Source organism: Peromyscus eremicus, chromosome 1 (assembly GCF_949786415.1).
Source record: "Peromyscus eremicus chromosome 1, PerEre_H2_v1, whole genome shotgun sequence".
Lineage (NCBI taxonomy): Eukaryota > Metazoa > Chordata > Mammalia > Rodentia > Cricetidae > Peromyscus > Peromyscus eremicus.
The window spans coordinates 95,276,177-95,299,815 of NC_081416.1; the positions used below are offsets into that span (position 1 = coordinate 95,276,177).

The window sequence follows — 23,639 nt, forward strand, 5'->3', positions numbered from 1 at the left end:
AGTTTTCTAATGAGTGTATACATTTCTCCCTAATCAGCATTTACCCTGGGCCCCATCAAAATCTAATGAAACATTCAGCTGTTTGTTTTCTCTACCAGACTGTGAACTTCCTGTATCCACTAATACCTGAGTCCTACAACGAATGAGGTTTTTGTCCTGCATGTTTCTTTATAAGAGACCAGTGGAGGTATTGATTCCCAAGGCTTGCTTAGGATCACAGAGGGCACAAGACCTGGAGCCCCAACCCTTATTTAGTTGGAGGGTTCATCATAGGGTGAAAGAGGAGAAGGTGAAGATCAGTACCAGTGAAGGTGGTGTAAGCATAGCGTAGTTCATTGAAGTTGTTGTATGTGTTCAAGAACTGGTGCTCCAAGGCAGTAAGCTGGTGCTCAGTGCTCCTCTGTTCTTGTGAAGGATCCATGAAGGGACCAGACAGTGCCTTTGCCAACAGGCCTTCCAGCTCTGCCAATGCTGCTGCCATCAGCTGCTGCAGCTTGGGCACAATGGCATGTCGCTTACTAAGCAGGAATTCTGAAGCCTGGCTTCTCTCAAACTGAAATGCCTCCCATATATCCAGAAGCTGTGGGGCAAGCAGAAGACAGTGAGATGTGGTTATAGAGGAGGGAGACCAAAAGGGATGAATGATTCCTTGAATGGTTCTCTCACCGAGATGTCTAGAGTCTCATTCTCAGCAATGAAACAGTGGTTGCGGATGAGGTCATGGAGTGATCGGACATATTCCACTCGCTCCTCCAGCTGGCTGTATTGCTCATTGGCTTCATTCAACTGCAGAGATTACAGCATGAGACCAGCACCCAAAAAAACCTGCCTACCTCTTTGAACTCACCCTCAAGAGGCAATCCCATTTTCCAGAGTGGGCATCTGGAGGCTCCAGAGCCAGCTTCAGCATTTAAACCATTTGAGATAGAAGAGTTATCTAGGATCAGATTCCTTTTTGGCTCAGGTCTTAAAAGTGGTCTAGTTTTTAATCTCCCAGACCTGATGACAGGACAACATATCTCTAAATTACCTGCTGTCACAAGGAACAGAACCATACCTCTTAAAGCAGTGGTTCTCAGCCTTCTTAATGCCGTGACTCTTAAATACAGTTCTTCATGTGGTGGTGACCCCAAACATAAACTTATTTCATTGCTACTTCATAACTGTAATTTTGCTACTGTTATGAATCACAATGTAAATATCTGTGTTTTCTAATGATCTTTTTAAAAAAATTATTTATTTTTATTTTATGTACATCAGTCTTTTGCCATGGGTGTTAGGTCCCCTGGAACTGGAGTTATAGATAGGTGTGAGCTGCCATGTGGTTGCTAGGAATCGGACCTGGGTCCTCTTGAAGAACAGTCAGTGCTCCTAACCACTGACCCATCTCTCCAGCCCCCTTTTCTAATGATCTTAGGCAACCCCCATGAAAGGGTTGTTGGATGCTCAAAGTGGTCTCGCCCCACAGGTTGAGAACATTGTCTTAAAGCAAGACTCTATCTTGTTTCTTCAGGGTCTGGTCCTGACATGTGTAAGCAAAGCACTACACAAACAGGGCAAGAATCAGCAAGAACAGATAACATATATAAGCATATATATATATGCATGCATAGTTTAAGATCATCAAACCCCATAAAGCGCAACAGAAATCTAAAGAGAGTGTGCTGAGCCCTTGAGCAGGCAGGACCCTGGATATACAAGGAAGAAAGGATGAGGAGACCTCACCTTTTGGGAGCACTGTGCAATGGCATGGATGTCTGAGTTGATGGTTTGGAAGACCCGCAAGAAATCTGTCAACTCTGTCATCAGCTGCTGATTACGACTCCAGCATTCGCTTTGTACCTGTGCAAGAATGTCCTTCCTCAAGTTGTCTAACTTGGATTCTTGAAACAAGAGGGGATGCATGAAAAATAAGTATATAAGAATTAGTATACAAGAGCAAATGGGCAAAAAGGAAGTTTCCTCATAATATGACAACAGAGAACACATGAGAATAAAGGGACAATCACAAGAGGTTCTCACAGTATGATAAATCACTGAGTTGCCTGGAGCCCCTAGCCCAGCATAGTGAAGGGAAGGGGACCCTGAGAAGGCCTGAAGAGGTCTCTGCAGAGTTGGACATTGAAATGAGTGTATGAGTAGTACAATGCTCCAAACATGAACATGGAATACACACTCATGAATAGCCCGTCTTTGTGTTTCAGAGTCTTTCTTCTTGCAGAAGAGATACCAAGAAGAGGGGTAAAGCTGCCTTTATCTGTTTTGTTTTTGTTTGTTTGCTTTTATCTTTTTGGGTTTTTGTTTGTTTTTTGGGTTTTGTTTTGTTTTGTTTTGTTTTGTTTTGTTTGGATGCAGGGTCTTACTAGCATGTGCCACCAAGCCCAGCTTGCCTTTTGCTTTTGCAGATTAAAGAAAAGCAATTCACGTAGATAAAGGGTTAGAAGATAATCTGCCCTTGGTAATATGAAAAAATTCATTGTCTGAGGAAATAGGAATAGGGGGGCTGTAGAGCTGTCTCAGATGGGTAAAGGTACTTGTCAACAAGCCTGACAACCTGAGTTAGGTGGAAGGAGAGAACTGACTCTTTTGAATGTCTTCTGACTTACACACTCACACACTCATGCTTGCACATACATGCACCATGACATGGGAATACACACATACAATAAGTATATAAATGTAATTTTAGTTTTTATTACTTTTAATTGTGTGTGTTCCATGTGTAGGGGGAGTGGTATGTACATGGGAGTGCAGGTGTCAGAGGAAGCCAGATGTATTTGATTTCTTGGAGCTATACCTGGGACGGATTCAGGGAGCCAAATTCAGATCCTCTGGAACAGCAATAACACACTCTTAACCACTGAGACATCTCTTCAGCCCCAAGTGTAGTTTTAAAAAAGAAGGCAGGGATACTATCCATATGACATAATTCACTGACTCTTAGGATCTCACTAACTATAAAGGACATCATTATTTTATATACTACTAAAAAGGGAAAAAAACAAACTCTGACATGCTGCAATGCTGTAAGACACTTCTTAAGTTTAGATATGCTAAAACAGGCATAGGATATCAAGATGCAATATAAAAATATGGAATACCACAAAATCCAGTACTGAGTACTTATTATATGCCAGACATTATTTCAAGTACTTCACATGTATTAACTCATTTTCATCCTCATAGATTCCCTTTGAGTAAGTACTACTATTTATACTTATTTTATAAATAAGCAGAGGCTCAGAGAGGTAAACTCTACTGGTCCACATTATATAATGGTAGAATAATGATTCATACTTAGAGAGCTTTGTTTTACTCTATTATAGCTCAGATTACAAACATAATATAGAGTTAGACATGTATACATGTAGTCTGTGATATACACATATATCAAAAATAATATTATAGTTTTATTTTATATACTACATAATGCTATATAAAAGTAAACACACCTACCCCCTATTAGTGTCTATGCAAGTGGTAGGTAGAATAGTGAGTTTGGAGGCAAAACAATTGAGATCCACTGCATATGGCACTTTCAGAGACTTGGAAAGAGTATTCCAGATAATTAGGCACCAAGAGATGAACCTGATAAAATCTGCCAAGAAGGAACTTCTGAAGGACACCTATGCTGAACAGAGCATCTCTCTTGGTGATGATGGCTAGGCCACTGAATGGTGCTGCTGTGGGACCAGGAGGGTTAGGCAGGAGAGCAACAGTGACACCCCATGGTGTGAAGAAGCAGTGATGTCATAAGTATTAGGGCTCCTTGGGTCCGTGAGCTGGATGGAGATGGACTGAGAAACTGATTTGAGAGACAGTAAAAGGGAGAAGAAAGGAAAAGGCTTGGTGATGGGTTGGGTGTGGTATATTTAATGCCCTTCTCTGTTCAAAAGAGTTTGGAAAGAAAAGAAGCAGAGTTAGCACATAAGGCGATAAAATATGATCAGCAAGAAGACTGAAGCAGACAGAGAAAACAAGAGGAAATGAAAAACATCATTGCCTACGTCAGCCATTTCTACAAGTAATTCAAAAATAAAGCCAAAAAAAGCCCTAAACAAAACAAAACCAAACAAAAAAAAACCCAAACCCAAAACCAAACTTATTTTGTTTTCCTTCCTATAACCTTGAGTGACACATTTTAGCATATTTAGGTTACAAAGAAACTGAAACCATGTGGTCTTACATCACAAAGCAAGTGAGGAACAGAGATAGGACACTACCTCTGAACTGAAGAGACCAGTGGATCTGGATTTTACAAACTAGAAAGAGAACAGACTCCTGGGGCACAGCCAGGGAAAGACCTGCCCAAAACAAGGCCACAAAGAAAGCAAACCAATCACATCATCTTGTTCCTGCCTTGCCAGAACAAACCCCTGCCCAAAAGCTGGAACCTTCAGTGGCTTGTAAGGAACCTGGTGAGGAGCAAAAGCCAGAAGCCGAGGCAGGCAGGGTGCTTTCAAACAAAGCAATCTCTCTCTAGTCCCCAGAGTCAAGGCTCTTACCTTCATAAAGAAAGCAGGCCTGTGGTGTGTGTGTGTGTGTGTGTGTGTGTGTGTGTGTGTGTGTGTGTGTGTGTGTGTGTGGTGAGTCTAATATTCAGTCTTAGCAATAGGTACTATGGTTGGGACTGTGTGAGAATCAAAACAACTTCCATTTTTCCTAAGAAAAGAAACCAATGGCTTCCTAATCTATCCTACCATAAGCCTTTCTAAGGCCAGCTCATAGTCCAGGCACTTAGCTAGTACAAGATAGCATGAGCCATTCTTCCCACAGGAAGGAAGAGGGAGAAAAGGGGAGATGACAAAAGAGGTTGTAGAGTAAGAAATGATAAGAAGGCTGGGTGGTGGCTCACATCTTTAATCCCAGAACTGGCCAGCAGAGGCAGGCAGATCTCTGAGTTTGGGGCCAGCCTGGTCCACAGAACGAGTTTCAGGACAACCAGGGCTACACAGAGAAACCCTGTCTCAAAAAAAAAAAACAAAAAAAAAACAAAAAAACAAAAAAAAACCAGTAACAAGAGGAAGAAAATAAGATGGGCTGAAGAGGAAACAGAATAGTGTTATTAAAGGACCAACCTTAATAATCTTCTTCCCAGGGGCCCAGAAGAGAAGCTATGAATGGCGAGAATTATTTTCGGGAAAAGAATCTAAGCACACCAAGCTCTTTTCCATCTACTTTATTCCTCTGGGATAAAATCCTGTCTACACAGCTTCAGTTCTGTTTTCGTGCCCAACTCCTTTCTTACCTGATTTCTCTCTACCTTTATCTGCTGTCCCCTCTAAGTTCTATCTTAATTCTCTCATCTTAATTCTGCCTCATCTAGGTTCTTCTCATCTCGTTCTTACCCATCTAGTACTTCCCCACCTGGCTGTTCCTCATCTTCCACCTTGTCCTCAAGTTCTCTAGTCAAAATCTTCCTTCTCCCTCTCAGTTCTCCATCCTCAAGTTCTCTAGGGTATTCAGTTATAAACCCAAGCAATAGCAATCCTCTTCCTCGAGCCAGGTCACAGGCTTGAACTCCTACAGGGTCATAAAGGCAGGTAAGAATTTTCCTCAGGGAGTGACCATCAGGTTTTCTTTTACAACCCAAAAAGGGAGTGGTAAAGGAGGAGGTCAACTGAGAGCTAATGATCAGTTAGTATAGCAAGAAAAGGGAATTTATATGCTCAGCCTATATTCCTGGAGGTGGTTAAGTAAGAAGTCAGGAGTCTAAAATGTTAGTAAGACTGTGTAAGAAAGAAGGGTCTGAGCATAAATTGTGCAAAGCTATCACTTAAGGTCCATCTGACCTCGGTGGTGTCTCCGTGTGAAATTTACCTTAATTCGGGAGACTGTTATGTGGTGGTCTGGACTATTATTTCTGTTAGTCCTTGAATGTGGCTAAGGGAGATATCTGATTCCAGTGCTAAAAGGGGGAAACAGGTGGGCCTGGAGGAATGAAGCCTTTCCTGAGGCTCTTCTCAAAATATCTCAAATATATGTCCAAAGAGTGATCAGTCCACACTGTTAGCAATTCCTAGGGAAAAATCAATTGGGAAAATTATGAAGGCACACATGATATTCATAACAGAAGACAGCTTAAATATAACAAGCCAAATAGCACCAAATACTCTCTGAGATTTAGCTTCCTCTGATGTAATTCCTTGATCCCTTTAGTAGTGGCTTTGCCAAAATCAGCTGAGTTCTTATAATTCCTGCAGCCGGTAGTAGTGTGCTCTTATGTCCTACTTTTTATATGGAACTTTGGGAAAAGGCCTTCTTAAATGGTTCCCTGTGCTGATAGTGAACAGTCACTGTATAGGAAAAATTGTAGTGTGCTGTGATGTGGCAGAAAGGAACCAAAGGCAATATTTACAAGTCCCCCAGGTCCCAAATGGCAGGAGATACCAAAGATATCAGGACATTGATCCCACTGGACCTGGATGCAGTTTCTGAGTTGGAAGTAAGGAGTCCTAAGGTAAATAACATGGGAGTGGTCAGCCTAAGACAAGTAGTAAGCCTAAGAGACAAGAAGAGGAACTCATTAAACTCCTACAGGTCTGCCACAGCAATAAGAGTCATGGTAGTGCTGACTGAGAAAAGGTGAAGGCTGAAGAGATGGCTCAAAGGTTAAGGGAACTTATTCTTGTAGAGGACGGAAGTTTGGTTCCCAGCACCCATATTGGGTATGACTCCAGCTCCAGGGGATCCCGTGCCCTCTTCTAGCCTCCACTGGCACCTGTACCACATGCACGCGCGTGCGTGTGTGTACACACACACACACACACACACACACAATTAAAATACATTTAAATAGAAAAGGAAAAACAGGCCACGCCCCAGCTACACCAGCCTGGGACACAGGAGCACCAGAATCATCAGTATCAAGAAGGGTAGGACCAAGCAAGGGGGTATTACACTCTGTGCAGACAGTGTCCAACCCAGTGGGCTTTCCCAGTGCCAGTGTGCTGTGGAAGCAAAATGGAGCAGAGAACACTTGAGCATAAAAATCAGTGGTGCTAAGAATTCTGAGCTAACCAAATATTCAGAATAGACCTTACTGGACCAGAGTGGCTGCTTTAGATGAAAAGAGCCCTCATTAACTGGGAGGAGTGTGTTCTTTTGCCACTGTCCACAGAGGTTAGGACTGCAGAGTGAGGCAAGAAAAGAGTAACTTTTCACACATGCAAATAGTGGTAGAAATTTAGCACTATTCCATTCAAGAAAGGTGCACCCTAGCTTCCCAAGAATCTCTATGAAGAAAACCAAGTACAGGCTAAGCTTCTTAATCATGTTTGGTTTGATCTTTTTTAAAAACAAGAATAGAAAAGTTTTCATCAACAGGAATGTGATTCCTAATGAATACAGGGAATGAATGAATCCAAACAGAGGCTGACCTCTGTGACCATACCTTTGATGGCAAAGAGAAGGGGCTGAGAGCTAGAGTTTCGGAAGGCTCCAAAGGTCCAAAGAGGGGCCTAAACCAAAGGTCCCTGGAGGACATTCTAGTCCCAAGGTAACCTGTGTGCATGGATGTAAGGAAGATGTAGGGAAGACAAGAAGCACTCACCCAACTCTGCTTGAACATTGTGGCCACTCAGGAGCAGCAACTTGCCTTTCGTCAGCAACTGGACAGGCATATTGGAGACACGTTTCTGCCAAACTTTCAGCTGGTTTACTAGTACTACATAGTCCTTAATGGGAGAGCCTCTCAGGTCCTCCAATTTCTGAGGGTCCCAGGCCGTCAGGAACTCATAGATGCCTTCTACCCACTGTTGTTCATTGCAGAATTCCTGAACCTCCTGCAGCATGTCCTACAGGCAGATAAAGTATGTAAGGCAGGCAGTAGCTATGATGAAGGCTGGCAGCCAGCAGCCCATCCCTCAAACTTCTGTTCTCACCTCCAGGAGTGCCTGTTGTACAGCCAGTGCCTGTTGGATTCTAGCATTGTTGTCCAAGTCCTTCTGTACATGATTGTAATTAGGGGGCAGATACTGACCCCGAAGCCGGTGCCCACGGACCTCCAGGACATCAGTAATTGCATGAGACTTCCAGGGCCACACAAATCCTACATTCGGGCCACAGAAGAGGCGAACAGCATCGCTGGGCTTTCCATGAAACTTGGGCATCAGGAATTCTGCATTTGAGTCCTGGTCTTTATCATCTAGTGGAACACATGATATAATATCATGAGCACTCTCCAGAGCCCCATGCAAACCTTCTCTCTATCCTAAATGCACACCATGCTGCTATTCCTTGCTTATGAGTAAATCTATACATACATCATCAACATTAATTACCACAGTACTGCAAATCCATGGGAGGAGTGGGTCAGCCAGAACTCACATGCTGAGAATAGAATTTGTCTAGTGTAAGCAGGAAGGAAAATTATTACAACTTACTAAGTGGTTTCAGAGTAATTAGGAGATCTGAAAAGCAAAAATACTGTAGGCTGAATGTCTAGAGTCTGGCTGACTGGCAAGTTGGGGTATCATTACCACATCACCAATATCTGCAGAGTGGAGATATATATATATATATCCATCCTGCCTTTTCTCCAGTTTAATTCTGAATTGAAAGCTCAGATGGATTGAATTGGTGGGCCCTATATCACATATGCGGTCTAGCTGCAAGGGGACTGGGAAGTACACTTAGGAGCATCCTAGCCTCTACAGAACAGGAGAAGAGGAGGAATAGATGCATGATTGAATATGCCAGTTCTTAATATCCACTTTAAGAGATTATCCTTGGACCTGGCTTCTCCCCATAACATTTTAGGAACTGATTAATTGCCAGAGTCAGTATTTTTGGTAAAAAGGCATGCCAACAGGAACAGCTGAGAGTTCACATCTCAAAACTACAAGCAGGAGGCAGAGAGCACACTGGGAAGTATGGGAGATTTTTGAAGCCTCAAAGCCTGCCCCTATGATATACTTTCTTCAACAAGGCCACATCTCCCATTCCTTACCAAACAGTTCTATCAACAGAGGAGCAAGTATTCAAGCATATGAGCCTATAGGAACCATTCTCAGTCAAACCACCACACTGATACATGAGGTCTACATCAAACTATATCCAAAATCCAACTAATTCTCCCCACATCTACCATCACTTAACCAACTTCACCCTAGCCAAGTCACCATTGTCTTTCACTGCTGTTACAAAGGTAGGCAAGCAAAAGGATAGATTAGAAGTCTGGACTCTGCTTGGCTTAAACTACACACACTCTCCATTGCTAACAACCTGAACTCTCATCCTTCCCTGAGTTGTAGTTGAAGTGTAGATTCCATTTCAAACAATGGAATAAGTTATTCCTTTCAGCAGCCTCTTGGTAACTCCCATTTTGTGGTTAATTTCCATTCAAACAGGTTGCAGAATATATCAGGAACCAGAGGCAGGGGGCCAATCCAGCATGAACCAGTTTTGGATTCAGGCACAGTAATGTGTTGTGAGTGAATTTTTAGGGTAAATCCCCTATTTACCATTTATGCCCTTGCATAATTGGGCATGCTTAAGATTAAAGTCAGAGGCATCATGGGAAAAGTTACACATAGCAACATAAGTCTGTTGATTAAACTATACCACTTAGCAATACTTCTCGTCTTCTTCTCAGACTGCACTCTAGCCCAAGCAGCCCACTGCTCCCTTGCAATGTGTCCTACATGGTCTCTTCAAGTAAAACTCCTCACTGCCTTACTATTTATGTGTGCTTTTTCAGTTCCTTCAATAAGATGCTAAGGACCTGGAAACTCCTGGTCCAGACAGCAACCCTTGGGAACATTGCTACAATAATCCTCTAATCTTTCCCTGCTTTGGCCCTTGCTTACAATGCCTTATACCTGTTCCACATAGAAACAATAACAATGTTAATGCCAGAAGGGATTCTGAGATGATGGTTGTAAAAACCATTTTGAAATCACTCCAAATCCTCATAGGAAAATGACAAAGCAATTAGGGACTCACCTATGTGTAATATTTTAACAACTAGGGAAAAGGCAAAAGTCCCAAAGTACCAGTGAGTGGGCCAAGCCACTCATAGCCTCAAGGTGCTGTGGGATGTCCTGTATGCTGTGAATATATGATGCTATGATTGATTGATAAATAAAATGCTGATTGGCCAATAGCCAGGAAGGAAGAAAGGTAGGTGGGACAAGGAGAGAAGGGAATACTGGGTGGAAAAGGCTGAGTCATTAGACACCAGCCTGCCATCCAGGGAGCAGCATGTAATGGCATACAGGTAAAGCCACAGAACACGTGGTGACATATAGATTAACAAAAATGGGCTGAGTGTAAGAGCTAGTCAGTGGTAGGCCTGAGCTAATGGCTGAACAGTTTAATTAATATATTATTTATATATTAATTTTATTAATATTATTTTATAAGTGGTTGTAGGGTCCATGGGGCTAGACAGGACTGGAAAAAACTCCAGCTTCATCAAGGTACCAGCATTTATGAGTATGTAAAACACTAAAACTTTTTGTCACTTAATCTAAACTTATTTTTTGAAAATATGTGGTCAATGAGTATGATTTATATGTATTTATCTATATAAAATATAGGCTCCTTTTCCAGAACCCTTTCCTTCTTATGAATGATCCCCTAAAATTAACTTCCATTTTTTTTTCATTCATCTTCATGAAGACATACCAGTTGGGTAGGGAAAGTAAAAGGCATCTAATGCTTTTAATGATTTTTTTCATGATAACATTAGTACCTTGGAGAAAGTGAATGTCAAGATGTATTTCCTTTATGATGGTTAACAAGGTTGAGGATTAGAGCTGGAGAGATGGCTCAGTGGTTAAGAGCACTGGCTGCTCTTCCAGAGGACCCAAGTTCAATTCCCAGCACCCACATGGCAGCTCACAACTGTTTGTAACTCCAGCTCCAGGAGATCTGACACCCTCATACATGTAGGTAAAACACCAATGAACATAAAATAAGAATAAATAATAAATCATTAAATAAGTTACTTTTTTAAAAGTCGAGGATTAATATCTCAATATCTTTTTTTAAGGTTTATTTATTTATTATGTATACAGCATGTATGACTGCAGGCCAGAAGAGGGTACCAGATCTCATTACAGATGGTTGTGAGCCACCATGTGGTTGCTGGGAATTGAACTCAGGACCTCTGGAAGAGCAGTCAGTGCTCTTAACCTGTAAGCCATCTCTCCAGCCCAATATCTCAATATCTTAATGAATTGTCCTATCAGAAATAACACAGCCACATAACCTAAAGCAGATGTTGAGCAAGCAGAACTTGTCAGACAAGCACACATTAGTTAAACAATCAAATTCAACAGCAAATAAAATGCAAATGTGACATTAGAGAAAAACCTGGAATTTGGGGTGAACCAGGGGGCAGACAATGTATCCACATACACACCCACCACCACACACAATTACATAAGCACATGAATAAGCAAGCACATGTACATAGGCACATGAATTAGTGAGCACAACTCCCTCTAGACTCTCCCACCTCTCAACAGACATGTACAGTACCCAGGTTAGAGCTGCCCCATTACATCCAAGGCCTGACCTGTGCTGAGCCTCTGGTCCACTTCCATGTCCTTTGCACTCTACATGTGCCCCTCCCCTCCATTCAGACTTCCCATCTCCTGTCTCTGTCCCTTTAAGTACCTTCAGAATACAGGGGATCTTTGGAGGTCCTCAGGTCTGTAGACTGCAGTACCTTCATGTTAGGAGGCAGAAAAGGAACCAAAATAGAGAAACAATGAGATTCTAAGTAGGCTGAGAACTTCAGATTCTATAGAGGATAGGACCAGGAATTTCCAGAGCCCACCCCCTGCCCAATCTAGAAACCTTTAGGGCAGAGGTCTTGATAGACTGCAGGCCTTTATTAAGAGTCTGGATTATAGTTTCAACACAAGGCTTAGGAGACAACTGGCCATTGTCATCAAAAACCAGGTGTGATAAGAGAAAAGGGTTTTGTCTTGGGGCCTGTAAAAGAAGGATCAGCAGAGGTTACAGGGCTAGATGAAAGTGCACCCCTCCCCCCAGTAGTCTGGTCCTTGACTGACTTCCCACCCTAGCCACCACCTCACTTGCATAGTGTTGGCTACAAAGGAAGTTATTTCATCTTCTAAGATGGAAACAAGGTTCTGACAAATCATGTAGTCGATCAGGCGGGCAAACTTTCCCAGCTTCAGCAACCATGTTTCTGCCAGCTTCAGTTTCTTCTCCAGATGCCTGCACAGCACCCTCTGAAGGTATATGGAGCCCTGGCCTTTCCTGATCCTGTTCCAGTTTTGCACTCTCTCCTGCAGGCCCTGTTGCATTTGGTATGTGTCTTCGTGAACCTTTCAGGGTAGAAAGGTGAAACTCATTGGAAACAGAAGGATAGGGAAGTAAAACAGCTACCCACTGGTCCCTGCAAGCAAGGAGGTCTTGGAGTCTAGAACCTAGAACCTAGATTTGCATGTGGAAGGCTCCTTTTTAGTAGAGACTGCTCCATACACTTTTAAATGACTTGAGAAGACACAAAACAGAGGACTTTAATTCAGAGGGCTCATGTGATAGGCCGGGTCTACATGGGAAGGTCTCAGAATAAGGCAGCTGACCTTGGTAGCACATACCTGAAATCCCAACATTTAAAATATGTAGGCAAGAACATCAGGAGCTAAAGGTCAACCTGAGTTATGATGAGACTATGCCTCAAAACAAACAAATAAATGAATAAACAAACCCCATGATGGAACTCAATTAGAAAAAGTTAGTATAGGGACACAGGGAGTGTCACAGGGCAAAGAGTAGACAAAGACTGCATGATTAAAGCCAGCAATGATTGCAGGATTTGGACTCTAACCATTAGGCCTGGGATGATAGCCTGTTGAGAAAATGCATTCTATTACAAGATATTTATGGGCACTGACACAGACTTCCAACTGAGAAGTTGGTGCGGAGAGTCTCTTTATGGGTTCTTCTTGGATATAGGAAGATTCTAAACTGGCAAAGGCTGCGAGTTTTCAAGTTTCTGCATTTGTCCAGTTGAGGAATCTAAGAGAGATATAGGAAAGCTATGCTTGGCCAGATGGACCCAATGGTCCTTGATGCTCTCCTGTTCCTTGCCAAGCTCCACTGAGCTTGTGATTAGAGCTGACTGGTGTCTGTGCATTGTATTTCTGCTCTCTATGAACTCATTTCAGTGTTCTGCAACTCAGTTGAGCCCTAAGAAAACAAGTCCTCAATATTAGGAAAGTGTCATTTTCCATGCTTTAGCAATACCCTCAAGGCTTAGTGTTTCCCACTTCATAGCCCTCAGTCTAGTATAGTGGTTCTAATCCTTCCTTATGCTGTGATCCTTTAATACAGTTCCTCATGTTGTGGTGACCCCCAACCATAAAATTATTTTCATTACTACTTCATAATTGTAATTTTGGTGCTGTTATAAATCATAATGTAAATATCTGATATGCACGACATTTCACACTCTATTGTAAATATTTAGAGAAAGAATATAATGCCTGGCCAGGCAGTGATGGCACACGCCTTTAATCCCAGAACTCAGGAGGCAGAGCCAGGCAGATCTCTGTGAGTTTGAGGCCAGCCTGGTCTACAGAGTGAGATCCAGGACAGGCATTAAAACTATACAGAAAAAACCTGTCGTGGGGAAGAAAAAAAAAAAAAGAATATAATGCCTTCTATTGAAGTGTCCCCTTGGTTGCTAATCACCATAAAACTATACAAATGACAATAATAATTATGATTAGAAAATATAATCAGTATACGGTTTTAAAATATCAGCACTAGGCACAATAACTTGGAAGTTATAATTGTTTTACAACTCTTAAACATTAGTCAACATCCACTCCTAATAAAAACCTTTAGCAAATGGGTAAGGGAAAGCTACAAGAAACCCACAATTAACATTTTTTCTTGAACATTTCAAAACTATGTTAGCTCTTCATGATGCTGTATTTTAATGCATTTATAAATGGAATGCATTTATTCAGCACCAATTAAAAGCTTGGTTTGAACAGCTCAGTGACCAGCTGTGAGGATTACTGAGTTCACATCTCCCACCCTTGCCTCTTGAAGGTAACTGCCAGCAAGGAAATGTTTCATTCTGTTCCATGAAACAGCAGAGAAAATGGCTCTATGTGTCTAAAGCTTGTATTTTTGTTTCTTAAATGATGTTTAGTTTTCTTTGGAATACTTATCTTAGAATACGTAAGTCTCAGGGTTCAATCCTCAGAACCAGGAAGAAAAAAGGAAAAGAAATCCTTGCCTATCTCAAAACAATAAAAATCCTGCCTCATATTCTAAAAGATTCCTTTTTCACTCCTTTACAACGATATCTTTTACCCACAGTGAATGTCATTGGAGCAATAATTAGAAAACAATGGCCTAGTGGAAAATCTGATAAAATGTGTTCAAGACATCTAACTCACAGAATCTTGGGTAATAGAAAGTAACAAATGCAAAACATGAAGAGATCCATGTTCATGGTTAGGAAACTGTTAAGACAGCAGTAATAAAAGTGCAAGGCTGGGCAGAGTGGTGCACACTATTAATTTCAGCACTTGGGAGGCAGAGGCAGGTGGATCTTTGGGTGTTTGGGGCCAGCCTGGTCTACATATTGGATTCCTGAACAGCCAGCACTACATAGACCCTATCTTTAAAAAAAAAAAAAAAAAACCAAAACAAAACAAAACAAAACAAAAAAACAAGTATAGTAAGTAAATTATTTTGTAGAAAATAGCTAGCTAATTCAAACCTGATATGGAAATTCAAAGAAGTAAAACAGCCAGGGCATTCTTTAAGATCAGAAAAGGTGTAGGATTTGCAACACCAGATATAAAGCCTCTTCAGAAAGCTGTAATAATGAAGTCAGTGTGACCCTGAAAAAATATCGATAGGCTAATGAATGGTACAGATTTTAGAGACAGACTCTTACAGAAAAAAATGGTATTAAGGACTAGGGAGATGGGTCAGTAAAGTGACTGCCTCACAAGCATCAGGAGTTGAGTTCAGATCTCAGCACCCAAGTTGAGCAGTTGGAATGTAAGCCAGGAGGTGATGGCACATTCCTTTAATCCTAGCACTAGGCCAGTATGGTCTACAGAGTGAGTTCCAGGACAACCAGGGCTACACAGAGAAACCCTGCCTCAAAAAAAGGAAAGAAGTTGGAATGTAACTCTCATTCAGGGGCTGGGAAAAGGTGGATCCCTGGAGCTCACTGGTAAGCAAATCTAGACCACTGATAAGTGTCAGGTTCAGTAAGAGACCATGTCTCAAAAACCGATAAGGTAGAGTGTGATTGAGGACCACACCTGACATCTACCTTTGGCCTACACACACATCCATATAAACATACAAACAAATACATACCTGTAGCATGAATCTTAACAGATCTTATTAATAAAATCAAACCTGAGCCAAGTATTGGGGTGAACACTGGAAGATCAGAGAGACAGAACAAGCCACAGCTAACCTCACCTGTTAATTTCTCAGCTGGTCTTGTTTCCTCAGACTGGAGACTTCTGTGTCCTCATCCCGGAGACTTCTGTGTCCTCATCCCAATGGCTCTCAGCTGAACTGCTGCTCGAAAGCCTGAAGCTTCACCAGCTAAAAGCTTAACCAGCCAAATGCTTCTAGTTTCTGGTCCTCACGCCTTATATACCTTTCTGCTTTCTACCATCACTCCCTGGGATTAAAGGCTCGCTTTCTGGGATTAAAGGCGTGATGAGTCACCATGCTTGGCTGTATCCTTGAACACATGGATTTCTGCCTCTGGAATGCTAGGATTAAAGGCGTGTGCTACCACTGCCTATCCTAAGTATCTAGTGGCTTTTCTGTTCTCTGACCCCAGATAAGTTTATTAGGGTACACAATATTTTGGGGAACACAATACCACCACACATACCCCTACACAAATACGCCAAAAAGAAAGAAAGAAAAAGAAAGAAAGAAAGAAAGAAAGAAAGAAAGGAAGAAAGAAAGGAAGGAAGAAAAGAGAGATAAATAATATTAAATGAAGAAAAGAGGGTTTTTGGGGTTTGTTGTTGTTTTGTTTTGTTTTTTGATTTTTTGAGACAGGGTCTTTCTGTGTAGCCCTTGCTGTCCTGGAACTTACTTTGTAGACCAGGCTAGCCTTGAACTCACAGAGATCTGCCTGACTCTGCCTCCCAAGTGCTGGGATTAAAAGCATGTGCCACCACTGCCTGGCTGAAAAAGAGTCTTAATTAATTCAAAGGAAAATTAATTTTGACTCTTACCTCACATATAAAAAAATTGAACCTAGTGTGAAAAAAAAAGAAAAAAAATTGAAACAGACTATAAACCTAAATCTAAAGATGAAGTAATAAAACGACTGTAGAAAAACATAAGAGACTATCTGTGTGACTTGAAATAAGTGCAGATATTTTAAACAAGGACTCAAAAGACTTGATTGTTGTGGAATATTACTTTAACTAGGCAAAGATGTGTTACGTTTGTTTATACTGCATTTGTTCATATTTGCATTATGAAAAGATATGTTGCATTTGTTTCACCTTGCCTGCCTAAGGCATCTGATTGGTCTAATAAAAAGCTGAACAGCCAATAGCTAGGCAGGAGAGGGATAGGTGGGACTGGCAGGCAGGGAGAATAAATAGAGGAGGAATCTAGACTTGAGAGAAAAAAAGAGAAGGAATAAAGAGAACAAGGGAGGGAGAGAGGGACACTCCCCGGGCCAGAAGCCAGGTAGTCATTAGGCAGTCATGGAGACAGTAGGAAAGTAAGATGTACAGACAGAAAGAAAGAAAGAAAGAAAGAAAGAAAGAAAGAAAGAAAGAAAGAAAGAAAGAAAGAAAGAAAGAAAGAAAGAAAGAAAGAAAGAAAGGTGAAAAGCCCCAAGGCAAAATGTAGATGAAGAGAAACAGGTTATAAGAGCTAGCAAGAAATGGGCCTAAGCTAAGGTCAAGCATTCATAACTAATAAGAAGTTTCCACGTCATGATTTGGGAGCTGGTTGGTGACCAAAAAGAAAAAGCTTGCTACACTTGATAGCACTGAGAAAACTTTAAGAAAATTAAAATCAGGGGCTGGAGAGAAGGCTCAGCAATCAAAAGATGACTGACTGCTCTTCCAGAGAACCAAGATTCAATTCTCAGCACCTAGATGATGGTTCACAACCAACTGTAACTCCAGTTCCAGGGAATCCTATGTCCACTTCGGGCCTCTGTGGGCACCAAGCACACATATTGTGCACAGATACACATATGAGGAAAAACTCCTATACATGTAAAAAATTTTTTAAAAAGTTAAAATCATTTGTTTACCAAAAGACACAATTAAAACATGAAAAGGTAAGCTACAAACTTGTTGTCATACAATTGATATAGAATTTACATTTACAATGTATATCTAACCCTGTGAGAGTAGGAAAACATCATTCTTAAACATACCAGTGAACACAGCACTTCCAAATCTAGACATGTAGAAGTTTTCTCACATGCACGAAACACTTCTTCAGCAAACTCCAAGTGTATATCCCATACTTAACTCTGACACTATCTGGAAACAGCCTTGGGTCGCTCTGATTAAAGCCACAGCCCACAAGACTGTCTTCTACTTCAGATGGCAATCACAAGGGGTGGTCTTAATCTAATTGTGTTGCTTTAACAGATTACTTGGAACTAGATAATTTATAAAGAACAGAAATTTATTTTCTCAGTTGTGGAGGCCGAGAAAAGGCTTCTTTCCACATCCTTCAGATAAGAGGAGAACTATGTTAAGAGGGAAGGTAGAGAGCAAAGGAGAGGTGGCAGAGACAGAGCCCTCACGGTCCTATCACCTACCAAAGGTTCCATCTCCTGTTATCGCCACGATGGCACCTAGTTTAAACACCAAACAAAAGCATAGTAACAGATAACAGACAAGAGGCAAGAAAGAACCTGACAAGACATCCCAGAGCACTAGATGGGGATGTGGACTCAGATACAAAGTAGTCATAATTAGGATAAATTCCATCACTGAATGCTTCGACTAGCCATGGAGGCCTGCCACAGGTTCAAAGATAAGCCCAGATGCATGAAAGGTTAGGATTCTAGTTCTTAATTTTCTTAATGCCCCAATTCCTTCGTGTTAGCACAAACACCTGACAAAACAGACATCATTACCTTCCTTTTCCTCCCTGGCCCTAGGCTAGGAACAACCCTCAGGGGACATTAGAGTGCCAGCCTTTGCTCAGTTGGTCTTGATCTGTCTATTCTAGAATAGAAACTATTGTCACTGAGCAGAAAAATGTGTCTAATCCAACAGCAGGATCCAAGTCACACAGGGGTCCCAGAAATAACCAAGAGAAGGCTGAAACTCTGGACAGCTCTGATTGGAGAAAAGGCTCACAATAAAGCAGAGCCTCTTACCAGTTGAAGAATGGATGTACAGAGATTCAGAAAGCGACAGAACATTCGCAGAGCCTTGTGGTTCTCTTTGGCTATTGTCTTCTGCAGGTCCTGAAGCTCATAGCACTTATCTGGCTCCTTGGGTAGCCAAGACACAGACTGAAACTCCTGAAGAAGCCTAGAATCAAGAAATAAGCTAGTTAGAGCTGGTATTCCAGCCATCCCTCTCTCAACACCTTTGAACTCTTCCCAACTCAGTTCAACCCAGACTGAGCGAATGTTTACAAAGACTGTAATATTCCCAGTGACCAATGACAGTTGCCAGTTGGGAAATTATTTGGAAAAGCCTCATAGAATGCACAGTTGCTTATACCTAGTAACCTTTCTTCCAAGAGAGGCTCAGATAAATCCTAAGATGTAAAAAGACAAGAGACTTCATCCTGGGAATAAAGAAAATTAAGGTCCTAAAAAGTCAAGGTTGACAGGCATATTTTAGGATCCAAGGTGATTAAACCACAGCATCTCTAGAGTTGACTGCCACTGAGGAAGCTGCTCCTGTTCTCTACCCTCCCTGCTTCCCCACAACTTCATCCATAGCTCTTAAGATTCCTTGAAAAATATGAACAACCCCCCAATAAGTAGACAGGATGATTAAGATGATGAATATATGCTATCTATTCTGTACCTGCAAAAGGGCATTGGATATATAGTACTTTTTATCCATAATCTCATTTACTTCTCATTATTTGCACTCTGTAGCTGAAATCTTTACAGGAGTTTGCAGACCATTGACTTGAGGCTCAAAGAGTAGACTCCTTGCTAGTCTCCTAGCTAGGATCTAGATTCAGACCTATAAATCCTCCAAACCCTTATGATTTACACCATCACCAGGCATGAGAGCACACACCTGTAATCCTAGCTATTGGGCAGTTGAGGCAAGAAGATCAGAAGTTCAAAGCTAGCCTTGGCCTATGTAGCAAGTTAGAGGCAAGCCTGCGGTATATGAGACCCTGTCTTTTAAAACAACCAGAAAAACAAAACAGCTTTTTTTTTTTTAAAAAAAAAAAAAAAGACATTATGATGACTAAGGAAGTCTAGAGGACAGTAACAGCCTAAAGTAGAGGTTGCAAACTGATAACCATTGTATCAAATTCAGACTAAAAGTTTCCACTGTGCACTGCTAAGAGTTGACCCTCAGAGTGTTTTAATTACAATTTGAGCCCAACAGCTAAAATTTTAAATCTTGGTAGAATTGGCATGATGGTTCAGCAGAAAAAGGCATTTGCTACCAAGCCTGATGACCTAACTTCAATCTCAGGGTCCCATATGGTGGAACTGACTCCTTCAAGTTGTTCTCTGACCTACACACACACACACACACACACACACACACACACACAGTCCACACATGCACATATACGAATAACTAAAATGCTACATTTAAGTTTTTAAACTTAAATTTGACCATGAAATGTAGATTTCCAGGAAATCCTAAAACACGAGGTCAGCTGATCATAGTGGACCTATACTCCAAAATGTCAGTTAGTTAAACTGAGGAATCACTGTCTTTTTCAGATGCAATCTTCAGGGTGCGGCACCATGATCTCTAATGTCTTGCACTTAATCATTGTATTCTTTCAGTATCTTTAATTATGATCCCTGAGCATTTGAGTTTGCAACTCCTTTCCTAGACTATACAGGAAGCACCATGAAGGAAAGGCAAGGAGGCAATAAAAACAGGAATATCTAACTTTCAAAAAATGTGGGTGTGCTGGAGAGAAAAATGGACAGGATTAAAGAATTTTTGGGTTCAAATGCCCAAGTTTGAGCCACGGGTTTGGTACTTAGTTGTGTTGTACTTCGGATAAGTTGGTATAGAAGAACATGTAATTATATGGAGATATATATTCAGAATACTGGTTATATAACAATGTGTAACATATGATCATATTTTGTACATGATAGAAGAAATGACTAGAAAAATAAAATATAATACTCTTAATGGTTATTTATGAATGATAATATTAGAGAGTTTTTTCTTTGTGCTTTTCTTGTATCTTAAAATTTTATAAATGGACATGGTATTGTCTTTTGTCCAAATAATTTTTGTGGTTATTGACACAAAATGTTGAAGGTTAGAGATGTAGCTCAATGGTAGAGCACTTGCCTAGTATTCAGTTCCTAGCACTGTAACATACACATATATGTGTCAATCAAATCCAAACCCCAAAACAACAACAACAAAAAATCAGTAGGGTCTGTTATACAGCACACATCAACCTCAAACTCTTGGTCCTCGTGACTCAGCCTCTGAGAGGTGGGACTACAAGCATGCCCCACCATAGCCAGTATATAAAATTTAAAAATCCACGGCAGTTGTGTTTGTAATACTTCACCTGCTAATATGGAGCATCCCAGCTCCAAAGTGAGGAACAGCCAAGAGCAGATGACTCTTGAGTAAAGTCTGGATTCGATGCAGCCCGTAAAACCTCACATTCTTCTTCCAACTACAGGTTAGAGGTGAGTGACAATAAGCTCTCATATTTCTCTCATCCATATCTCCACCCAAGCCCCACCCTGTCATTGCCTACCAGGTCAAAGCCTTTCGCAAGAGGCAGTTCTTAAAGAATGGAATGCGCTGGAGTTCGTGCCAGACAGTAGAGTTGCGATGCCAAGTACCCAGTGTCATTGCCTCGCTGCCCTCCACAGGATGTACATGCAGGACCCCAAAGGGGGAAAAGATGTAGTGTTCGGGATTCACCTTGCTTGGTGGCACCACTATCAGGTTGTAAGGCCTGTTTTTAATTAAACAACAACAAAACCCACCTCTGATTAGTGAGAACTGAACAACTTGTGCATCTCTCCTGGGGAGACCATAGAAGGATGGGGGAGAGAAAAAGGAGTTAGGGAGGCAGAAAAAAAAGTAGAAAAGGGGGAAAGACAGCAGAATCGTATTCAAACTAGAATGATTGAATAAATATTAAGAAGAAATTTAAGCCAAAGATAGATGAAAAGAAAGGAAAGGGCATCTAGCCTATTAGCCTGTTCCAAGTTCTTATCTTCAGGTACAGAACATCTCATAAAATTTAGGACATCGTCATGTGTAAGCTAAAGTATTATTTTATGAAAAGCTAAGATTAAAAATCCTTCCACTGTGATACTTCAATTTTTAAGATACACTGACATTTTGGAGATGTTGAAATCTGTGTATGGTGAGGGTGAGGTATTTTAATAGTGGCTATCATAGCCTATGAAGGATGTGAGTGAGGGAAGGACAGAAAGAGGAACTTAGGGCTGGGGTGTGGCTCAGTGGTAGAGCATTCACCTAGCATTTGTGAGTTCCTGAGTTCCATTTAAGAACAGAAGGGGAAAAAATGGATCTAATAGGAGAAAGTGAATGGATGCAACTGGTGTGGAACCAGGATTATTTTTATAGGCTCACAGGTTTAAAAAAAAAAAAAGACAAAGACGTGGAAGTCCAGGGAAAGAAGAAGATTTTAGTTTGAAAAACAGGATGCTTTTGGAAGACCGACGTTTCCCTAACATTGAGTTTTCAACCCATGATTCTTGCACTATAGTTAAATAAGGTCAGCATTAAATGTGTTTCTGAGGCTATAAATAAATGCTTTCCTCCTTTCAAAAAAAAGAATAAAGAGCAAAAGTGAGAAAGGTACAATTCAGACAAGAGGTTGTAAAAGCCAAGTAGAGGAAAAGGAGCTGGAGAGTGCAGAGGAGGAGGCTGAGAGGGTCAGAAGGCTGGAAACTGTGAAGCCAAAGAGGGGGATGAGCATGGAGCAAAAGAATGGCAGGTAACTCGGGCAGAAGTGGGTGGGTGGCTCTTAGTTAAAGTACCGATCAGGAGCCACATTGAGATAGAGGAAGTGGATCTTCTTCTGGTTCCAGTCTGTCCTCAGAAGGGATTTCACCTGACTTCTCAGGAGGGAAGTCTTAGAACTTTTCTTCCTGAAGGCCTTCTCCTCAGGAGCTTCAGAGGCAAGCAGAGACCTGCATGACCAAATAAACCAGGGAGGAAAAGCAGAGCAAAAAGGTCAGTGCCTAGAAGTGGGTTCTGCTACCACTGGCCATGGAAAGCAGGAGTTAGATCAAGTGGACAAGGGGACACAGATGGCACTGTCTAATTTATACTCAAAGATGTCACATAGTGAGCAAATGCAGTCCATCATGCATGTTGGTCAACTATAGTCAACTACAGCCAGGGCATGAAAAACTCTTTTTCTGATAAATGGTTCTACTACACTGGCTGTGATTACTGTAATCAGTGTTACATAATATTGTATACAATTCTAGGAAGACACTGTTTTCCCAGCTCATTACCCTGTAAATCCTCTGTCCTAGAATTCTTATCAGCAATAGGCTTTGATATTGGACCAAATCATCTTAACTGTTCTATCTGTGATCAAAAGAGGATATCAAGTTCAAGGCCTGCCTGGCTATAGTGAGTTCAAGGCCAGTATAGGCAACTTAGTAAAACACTATCTCAAAATAAAAAGTACAAATAGGACTAAAAATTCGGCTCAGTGGTATAGCAATTGCCTAGTGCATGAGGACTCAGGATTGATCCCTAGCATGACAAAAAAATAAAAGCATATTTCCTTAGTAGTGACGTTGCATAATCACAAGACCAGAAATATTGCCTCCTGAACAGATCCATACTGTCCAGTCTAAATTCTGGGCTCATTCCATTTTGATGTCGTATACAAACAACTACTGTTCCCAGCCCCTCAACCTACTGTACCTAACCGTATGCTCAACCCTGCCTAGCCTCAGTCTCATCACATTCTTCCTTCTTTTCCTGCATAATCTGAGCTTCTTGACTCTGAATTAACTCCCTTGGTTTCATTTGCCTTGTCATTCTGTCTCCCCAACTTGAAGGACAGTGTGCCCTTTATTTTCTGTAAGGTTACTTTCTCATGTGTTTGCTAGATCCCTTGCTATTCTCTATTAAATTTCCTCTTCTTACCATAACCTGTTGATTCCTTTAGTCTACAAATACTGATGGAGTACCTACTTCTCAGATACTGTGTCTTAAGAGCTATAAGCATCCCTCTACTTTAGCAAGAGTCCCGTCCAGGTGCCAGAATTACTTCAAACTCTGGTCCTAGTGTCTTTATCTCTTTCAAGCCAATCTTGATGAATAGTAAATGGTATTTCCACTTGTCTCCCATTCAGTCCCAAGTGCACTATCATCTGGCTTCCTCATCACAAAACCTGGGCAGTGTTTCATACTACCAACTGCTGCCTTACTGACAAATTTTCACCTCCTAACCCACTTTACTAATCTAATCTC

The 23,639-nt window shown here is 41.3% G+C and overlaps 1 protein-coding gene across 1 annotated transcript in view; it reads right to left on the bottom strand.

The window, feature by feature from the left end:
- The window catches only part of Dnhd1 (dynein heavy chain domain 1), a 74,435-nt gene that overhangs the window by 47,493 nt on the left and 3,303 nt on the right, over positions 1-23,639 (bottom strand). The window contains 12 exon segments of the mRNA XM_059269286.1: positions 304-580; positions 667-786; positions 1,726-1,883; positions 7,553-7,796; positions 7,884-8,146; positions 11,626-11,677; positions 11,809-11,946; positions 12,051-12,305; positions 18,353-18,509; positions 20,728-20,838; positions 20,923-21,126; positions 22,169-22,336. Coding sequence (XP_059125269.1) covers positions 304-580; positions 667-786; positions 1,726-1,883; positions 7,553-7,796; positions 7,884-8,146; positions 11,626-11,677; positions 11,809-11,946; positions 12,051-12,305; positions 18,353-18,509; positions 20,728-20,838; positions 20,923-21,126; positions 22,169-22,336 — 2,147 coding nt within the window.